General features: G+C 51.8%; 1 protein-coding gene across 14 annotated transcripts in view; it reads left to right on the top strand.

Moving 5' to 3' along the window:
- Positions 1–1,160: 1,160 nt before the first annotated feature.
- Positions 1,161–8,920, top strand: part of Nfasc (neurofascin) — a 180,239-nt gene continuing 172,479 nt past the window's right edge. For 9 of the 14 annotated variants that reach the window (XM_031382407.1, XM_031382402.1, XM_031382452.1 and 6 more), the window contains exon 1: positions 1,162–1,312. In XM_031382407.1, coding sequence (XP_031238267.1) covers positions 1,206–1,312 — 107 coding nt within the window. In that variant the 5' untranslated portion in view covers positions 1,162–1,205. Of the gene's footprint in view, positions 1,318–8,920 lie in introns of all 14 variants that reach the window. The other 5 variants (XM_031382393.1, XM_031382366.1, XM_031382441.1 and 2 more) reach the window with 3 other exon arrangements.

Genomic DNA, 8,920 nt, shown 5'->3' with positions numbered 1-8,920 from the left:
TGTCCCTCTGGTTTGGGTTGACTGGCTCCTTAGTGTCATCTGGTTCTGAAATCTCATTCTCAGGACTAATACCAGGGTGATGCTGAAGTGTTGGTTTTGAGTGACTTGATGCTTTTGTATACACGCAGGAACCTTGAAAAATAAAATTGCCCGGGATTCTGACACCTAGGGGCAATCTTGCTTCAAGGCTTTCAAATTTGACGTCCCTCCCTGCCTCCCATCTGCAGCTGTTGGGTTGGAAGCCCCTAGTTGAAGAGAGGCTATTTTGTCAGTGGGTGGATGAGCCTTTACTGAGCACAGGCTGGGGGTGAGGGCAGGAGGGTGATCTGTATCTTTTCTTTTCCTGTGCCCACAGGCCGCGGGGGGGGGGCTCGGAGGGGTTGGGGTGGGAGCTGCTGAGACTGGCAGGTGGATTCAAGTCTAAGTGGAGGTGATACCTGGGTGTGATCACGGAAGGAGTCTCAGAATGGCGCTGCCTAGGGAGCTGTAGTTTTGGGCAGGGAGCTGAATTAGAAGCTTCTGAGGGCTCCTTCAAGGTGGTAGCTGGGCATAGGTCTCTACCTGTGCACAGTAGCTGAGGTCTACCAAGGGGGAGGGATCTCAGCGAAGACGCAGCCCACTTTGCACGCTCATACCTGCCCAGTCACTGAGGCAGGGCTAATATTTGGATGTGTGGTCTCCAAGTTCAAGGTTTTTCCATTCTAACTCCAGTCTGGGGCAGTGCCCCGAGTCGCCCCGGGCAGAACAATTCTTACAGTTTTAAAGCAAGACCCTCCTGCAATCCCCTTAAGTTTTTTCCCTTGTCAGCTTCGGATGGACAATTCAGTGGAACTTTTTGGAGGGTCGACCATAAGTATTGCGGAGCTAGGCTCTCCAAAGCTGTGGACAAATTCCTGCCTCTAAGAACTCATAAAGGGGTTATTGGCAGGACAGACCGCAACAGTTCTGGCTCCAGGTCCTACGACACTGAGTGCCACTCTCCTGAAGGAGCATCCAAGATCAAGGGAGAAAACAGGGTTTCCAACCTCTGGTTCTGCAACTTGATCCTTAGGGCGTTGAGCGGACTGGGGCACCTGAGCATCCATCCGTGCTGCTGGATCCTGGTCCCGGCTCCTCGTACGCAGGGAGGGGTTCGGGGGCGCGCACGCAGGCCGCCGGGGACGCGCTGGCCGCCCGGGGGCGCGCACGGGCTAGTCTCTGCCCTAATGCGGCGGCTGGCAGCGAGAGGTGCTGCAGGGGACGCGAGGGAAGTGGCGGCGCCGGGAGCGGACATCTGGGACTGCGCCCAGGGCTGGAGCCGGAGCTCCTGGAGGTAAGGTGAGCGCCGGCACCCGGTAGGGTAGCAGAACCCTGTCGCGGAAGCCCAACCAGAGGCACCCCCTTCGATTCCGCTCTCCCCAGTCCATCTGCATCCCCCGACCTGTCCCATCCCCCTCCATCCACATCCCTGTGCCTTTTTCTCTCTACACTGCCACCTGCCCGGCACCCACCGGATTCTGGCGGTGTCTCCCTCTCCAGCTCTCAACCCTCTTCGCCCCGATACCCTTTCAGACACCGCTGGCAACAACCCATATTCCAACCCTCTCCCTCGCTCTCTCTCTCTTTCCTCTCTGTCTCAACCTCACCATCAGAGACCTGCCAGCCCCTGTGTTTTCTCTCTGCACATTTCACTTTAAAGTTCTCCATTTCACCTATGTTTTCCTGCCTCACCCGTGGCCCCTCTGCTTGCCCTCCCTCACCCTTTTCTCTCTCTTGACCTGGCGGCCTTGCATAGTGCTGGTCTCCGTTAGCTCCCTTCCAGTTTATCCTCCATCCTATCTTCACACCCCGTCCCAACCCCTTCTTGGTGGCTTCCTTGTTTCCTCACCCCACACACTCCCTCTGGAACAGTTCCCCATTCTCTCCTTGGTTCCTAGTCGGCCTATTACCCATCACCTTCTCCGCCTGCCCTTCCTGGTGATGTAGATCCGGTGCTGACTGGGCTCAGACTCAGTCTACCCACCCATGCATCACCCTACTCCGCCACAGAGGCCTAGGGCTCTGCGGGCCAGGTGTTCACTGTTGTGGATTCAACCCCACTAAAGCCCTCTGCTGCATGTTTGAGCCTGTTCCTATCTTTCGGAGAGAGATACTCGGGTTTGTAGGCCTCTGTGTGGTCCTCGCCTCTCTTGGAACAGTTCAGGTTTGTTTCCTAGACTGGACCGGGAAGGGCATGAGGCTGGGGGAAGGGGCAGGTCCAAGGGAATGACCCTCCCGTTCCCGAGACTTGCCCCGAGTCCTGGGCTGAAAAGGCTTGGCAGAGGAACCTTGCTGGAGGGCCTGAGAGTTGGGGGGGGGGGGGTCTTAGCAAAGACTCTTCCTCAGCTTTCAAGCCAGCACTCTGGCATCAGGAGTGGTCATTGAGTGTGGCCCACGACAGGGCTGGGAGTGGCCAGAATGCTGAATCACGGGGACTCTAGTCCCACAACAGCCCACCTCACTCCCTGAGCCAGGGTCTGCTTCTTATTCCTCCCTTGGCTTACTGGCTGAGTTGTGCATGCTTGTGTGCCTGTGCCTGTGTGTGTGTGTTGTGTACAAGCATGTATGTGCGTTTTGTGTATGAGTGTGTGTGTGTGTGTGTGGTTCTGGACAAAAAGATGCCCCCTCTAGCTCCAGAGGAGAGGGTGACAATATTCCTCTTCTTGCCTGTCTCTTTTTCTGATGGGAGGGCCCTAGTGTGCCTCCTCTAACCTTGGAACTGAGGTGAGCCCTGTTGGGCCCAGATCCAACCTCCAATAAGGCTAGGGCAGGCCACAGTCTTTGAGGCAGGCCACAGTCTTTGAGACCTGGGTGAACAGGAGATGTGTGGGTTGAATAGGGCCGGAGACCAGCAGGTTCAGATCCCATAGAACTTAAGCCTACGTAGAAGCTGCTCAGGGGAAAGGTGTGGAGCAAGGAAGACCCCGGGGACTAGGGCCCTACCAGATGAGGCTGTGGGGGCAGCTAGAGGAAAGGAGGCGGAGCTCAGTCCTCCCTGTGGCCAAGGATGCTGGATCAGTGCAACTGCATGCAGGAGGCAAATGAGAGAGGAGGGATCACCTTCCCTTCCATCCAGTACCTTTTACCTTTTGTCTTGACTAAGCTGGGTCTTCGGAGAGAGACAGTTGTCTACCCTTAGTCTTTGGATTAGACTGAAGTGTGTGTGTGTGTGTGTGTGTGTGTGTGTGTGTGAGAGAGAGAGAGAGAGAGAGAGAGAGAGAGAGAGAGAGAGAGAGAGAGAGAATGATATTACTAAGAAAAGAGACGAAACCCAAGAAATTGTATATGCCTTTGTAAAACGGGCTGGCTTCCCAATCCCCTGTCTCAGAGACTCCTCTAAAATCCTAGGCCTAACGGAGGAGGTTAGGTACAAACTGCAGTCTGGCCCCCCCGCCGTTTCCCCAGAGGCTCTTGTTTTGGAATACGGAGGGGCTGGACACGGCTGACTGAAACGTGGGATGTGGTAATTCTGTATGGCCTTCAGATCGTGTCTGTCCAGGGAACATGGTGTTGGGAGACTGGCTACATCGGGCTTTGTCAACCCGTCTCGGTCCCCTCCCCATCGCCTATGGGGGCAGGGCGGGAAGCTCCTCCTGGCATCAGGGCCTCCGGTCTGCCAGCTTTTCCTGGTATCAGAGAAGCATCACCTGCAGCTGTTGTCGGGAGCTGATTGGATCAAGGCTCTGACGTTGAAGTGCTTGATTGGGGCTCAGGTTAAATGGGGCTTCTGATAACAGCCTACACATTTCCCAGTTTTGTGCAACGAACCTCAGCCCTTGCCCCCTTGTTTGGCATCACAAAAGCTACATACAGAGAGTTAAATCCAGGCACGCCAACAGCAGAGCCAGCTCCCCGGAGAGCAGGGGCAGGACCTGCCAGTTGTGCTTCCCTGGCTGGCTCAGGTGGAACTGCATGCAGGAACGGTTCCCTGGGGACTGAAGCAGGCTCTGCTTACAGTGGCTGGTCCTTTTTTCCGCACGTGGAGGGGGTGGCTGATATCTGAGTTTTGGGTTTGAGGTGGGGCAGATCTCAGGAGGGTCCTGTTTTTGCAGTGAGTCTAGGACAGGATTTCTCCAATCCTCTGCCTCAGCTTGCTCCTCACTTCTGGCACGGTGATTCTCTCCCAGGCTGGTTTGGGTGCCAGAGGTACGGAGATCTCTGAAGCCACCCAAAAGTTGTGCCTGTGAGCATCTCCCTCTGTCTTTAGAAGCGAATTCGTAGGGAGTCAGGAAGGAAGGGGCAGATTGGTCCTGGTCTTACTGTGTTTGGTTGGAAGGAGGCCATGGAAGGTGAAGGAGAGAAACTTCAAGTTTAAGACTGGGTTCATCTTTACTCCTGCCTCAGATGTTCATTAAGCCCTGCAATATACTGCCACTGAGATCAGAGGGGGAAGTCAAGAATGGAGCCAGGTCTTTTCAGAGCTCTGATGTCATGGAAGAGGGAGACAAATCATACAGAGAGGCCTGAGTGAATGAAGCTGGGCAGACCAAGATGCTAAACCGCAGGGTCCCAAATGCCACTGGTACCAGTCCCTCTTGCCCACAGCCATCTGGAAGGGGTAGCTCAGAGCTGATCTTGACGCTGACTGCCTGAGAAAGGCTGGGGGCGGAGGTGAGATTCAAGGTTGCTGTCAGCTCCCTAGCATAAGCAGCCAGAGCTTGGTTGTTCTGTGTGCAGCTGAACCCTGCAGTTTGATGAAGAAGGATCGATAGGGAACTCTGGGACAAGGCAGGGGGCTACTTAGCTTTCCTAGTCCCAACTCCTATGAACATGTATTCTAGGGGCAATGTGTGGTCCGTAAGGGCTTGGAATGTCAGAGCGACTCAGAGGAGAGGCTCAGTCTCCTGGGTGTGCTCAGGGAGTTCCCAGTCTATCGGACAAGTGAGTATCACACACAGTCATGCTCAGAAGTAAGGCATAGAAACAGTGAGCTCTCATACATGGGGAGGGTCTTAGGGGTATAAGGAGGCTAAAATCAGGCAGGAGTCATCATATATGGAGAAGACGAACAGGGTAACTAACTCCTTAAAAGTTAGGCAGTTGATCAGGTTTATCTCCAGCCTCCATCAGTTAGAGAGCCAGAGCAGAGATGAACTTTCTTTCATCTTTGTGGGTAGTCTTTCTTGTTCCCACACACTCAGTGTCCCGAGCTGTGTCAGGACCTGTGCAAGATGCTGCGCGATGCACTGGAAGGAAGTGAAATTATCCCAAAATGTCACATAAGAAACACTGTCCCAAAGGTCGAAGAGTTCTTGCTATCCTAGGGCACATGCCTGCAGGTTGACAATAGACAGAGAGCCTACAATGATAGCAAAACTCTTTGGCTAGACAGTTGGCCTGCTTTGCCTAGAGGAGTTTGATGGCAAACCTTTGAGCAGTGACCAGAGATCTCCCTGACTCACCGACCAGAGAAGGCCCAGGTCTTGCCACAGGGTACAGGTTGAATGCTTATGGCTTGGTTTCTGGGACATCAGAGGAGCCTGGAAGCCAGTGGCTGCCTTAAGAGCTTAAGTAGGCACTTTCACAGTGTTGCTGATCCAGGGCATCTGTCAGATCGTCCAGCCAGTTTGAGAACTCTGGAGCCACTCTCTCGAGGCCTGCCAAGAAACAGAGGCGGCACAGTGGAGGAGTCTTGGTTGTTGAATGCTTACTGTGTATTAGGTGCCCTACTGTGTGCTTTATCTATACCCTCTCACTTGATCCTCATAAAAATGTGAAAAAACAGGTATTTTGGGGATTCAGTATTACAGATAACCAGACTCCCCAGAGGTGGTTGCTGGTTGAAGATCATAGAATGGGTGAGTTTGCAGAGCTAGGATTTAGACCTCCGTGTTTGAAACTAAAGCCTGTGCCTCTCTTTTACATGAGACTGAGCTTCCAAGCTCTGATAGAACAATCAAGAAATGAGAGGGGCACCAGAGTGGCTCAGAGCACACGTTGGGTACCTCTTGCTTCCTGAAAGACATAGAATGGGGGGCACAAAAAAAACCCAAAAAACAAAAAACAAAACACTCTGTGGGCAACACTGTGCACAGAACCTTGCTGCTCACAACTTAGACTGCCATGTTTCTCAGGGAGGTGGGATCTGTCATTCCATTCAGGCTGAAGGGACATCAGGGGATTTAGGGGAGGTGACATGGTACAATAGAGACTGCTCTGCCTTTGAAGTCACACAGGAGATCCATCAGAGGGAGAAGCAAACACTTGGCAACTTCATGTTCTCTGCCTCGCCTTGCCTGCTCTCACCCCGCCCCATGGCTTTCTGACATACACAGACTGGCAGGGAGGGGACATTATTTGGGCCTTTGGTTCCCATTACTGACAGAACTTAGCTGTGTTTCTTTCTCTGTCAAATTGGAAGGTTACTGTGAATCCTGGTCTCTGGGATTTATGTCATTGATTAATTTCTTGCTGTCTTGACTCTCTCAAAAGAAAAGGACTGGAGTGCTCGGGGCACTGCGGGGTCACCCCCCTGACTCCTGCAACTCCCTCCTAGGAGAAGCAGCTGCCTCATCAGCTCTCTTCCTTCACCTGCTCCTGTCCTCCCCCCTTCCCCCTAACCCTACCCCTCCCTCCCTGGCAACCCCTCTCTCTCATCATTATGATGCTAATTGTGTTGTTAATTTTTTTCTGAGATCCAGAAAGAAAGCCCCAATCTGTTGTAATGAATTTAATTAGAGAGGGGCTTGGAGGACTTCAGAACCTCTTACAGGATCACCATAAACAAAGTTAACGAGATAAAAGCTCCAGCTTAGCTCTGGGGTTGGAAGGGAGGATTTCTCTGTCAGTCTTAGGATAAATCCTGAGCACCTGGAGTTGGAGGAAGGCTGCACAGGGCTATTGTCCTTCTATCTACCCCACCCAGCACCAGACCCTTACTTTCCTGCCTAGTTCTGTCCTTCAGTGAGATTGTGGCCGTTCTCAGCAGCAGGAGTACCTGGCTTTTCTAAGACACTTGGTCAGGACGTCCCATCTTCCTACAGCAACAATGAGGCTTTTAAGACCCTGTCTGTGTCCCATGGGCTCAGATGCAAAGGACATTTGCTGATTTCAGACAGTTTGAACTATACCGTTTATAGACTGTGGCTCTGGCTTTCATCATCTGAGAAGAAGTACCTGCTTATGGGTCTCAGGATAGGAACCTGAAAATTCACTGACCAGAGCTCTTAGGAGAAAAACAAGTACCCCAAATACAGGAATCTTTCCTCCTCTTCCCTGGTCATAGTGGGGTCTTTCCTGTCTTGTTTCTCTGAGCACTTAGCATGGCTGTCTTGGGGGCAAGCCTCCGGGAATGACAAAGTTCGGACTTCGTGTGCTGAACAAACTTTGCTGGATGCAGATCAGGCCAGCTGGGATGAACTGACCAGATGCTAAGTTTGGTCCTCCCATCTTGTGGTTCTCTAGGATGAGAGTGAATGGCTGGCAGACCAATTCTCAGGACTTTCCCCAGTCAGGAGAATTCCCCTTCTTTTACTGATGCCTGCCAGTTGGCTCCAGCAGCAATTAAAACAAACAAACAAACAACCAAACACACATTTAATGGAAATTTCCAGTACTGAGTTCAGTGGGTTTTCTAACTCATTTCATTTTTGTGAGGTAAGTTCTATAAGGTTGTGAACATGTTTGTTTGTGTGCGTATGTGCGCAGGCAATGCTTACGTGCATGCAGCTATTCCAGCTGGATTCTGCTTCTAGTTTCATCTTCATTTGCGGTGGAAATGCCATTAAAAATTCCTGGTAGCTTCTCTTTGTGCAAGTGGAAAACGATCACCCTGTATCTCACCGTGTGTAGATAGAAAGGGTGAATACTTTGAGAACAGGCTGTAATAGAAGGAGGTATTAGAACTCTCATTTGGACAAGGACTAGACCATTGAGCCAAAGTCTCCTTCATTCTTGCAACGCCTCGGCTTATGAGACCATGGGGGCATCACCAAAATTTAGCCTTTGGGTTATTTTCCACAGTCTGTCTGGCTTCTGTGTAGTCAGCAGTAAAATCCATACTGCGCTTCAGGCTGCCCGTGCACTTGGCTGAGGGAAGTCTGTGTTCCAGACATTGCTTCCGGGCCATTGTTAAAGAACCCACTGGGTGAGAGTATCTTTCCACGTTGGTGGTGACACGTTCTTTAGGAAAATGCCTCTGAGGATAGAAGCAATTTTCCTTTCCTACACTGGAATAAGAAAGGACAGGAACCAGATCTTTTTCCAGTTGTCATCACAGACTGAGTGGAACTGAAGCCTTGGAAACCTGAGCTGGGAATTTACTCAGGATTCTCTGGATAATCCAGCTCTGGCCTCTGCCTCGCTCTTCTCCACTGCTCGTGGCATCTGATGTCTTCTTTGCAGCCCCTGTTTCGTGCGTGGCAGTTTCACTGGCAGCTTGTTTTGAGAGAATGCTAGCTAGGTTCATGAGTGTTAGAAATGTCCAAGATCATGATTCTGCTGGGGAAGCAATGGAGGCTTGGCACTGTGGTGTGACTTCTGTGTGGCTGTACAACTAGCTGCTGGCAAAGCTAGTTCTTTCACATACGGGCTCCCCTGGATCCTTAAAAGCTAGTACTTAAGTCACCAGGTAAACTAGGTGTGCTTTGGGATGTCAGAGAAGGGAGGAGGTTTTTGAAGAGTGGTGTGGCTGGCTTGGGTCTCTTGAGAGGCAGAGGCCAGGCAGCAGCTCTTCTAGGTAAAGAGGGAAAAGTGTTTGTCCTGGGAGGAACTAGTTCTGTGGCCCTCATGATGCACTGGGCCCTAGGGCAGTGCAATGAACCCCTTGGGCCACGTGGACATGACACTTCCCTTTTAGCTTGAGATCTTGTGGGGAGCAGCTTTTGAAACTTCTTAACTGAACTGGCCTTTGTTTTCAAGACAGTGAGGCTGTGGTGTGAAGAGTGGGAACTGGCCTTTGTTT

This window comes from Mastomys coucha, unplaced genomic scaffold (assembly GCF_008632895.1).
Source record: "Mastomys coucha isolate ucsf_1 unplaced genomic scaffold, UCSF_Mcou_1 pScaffold1, whole genome shotgun sequence".
NCBI lineage: Eukaryota > Metazoa > Chordata > Mammalia > Rodentia > Muridae > Mastomys > Mastomys coucha.
The sequence above is the reverse complement of the archived record's forward strand: the minus strand, read 5'-3'. Positions and strand labels throughout refer to the sequence as shown.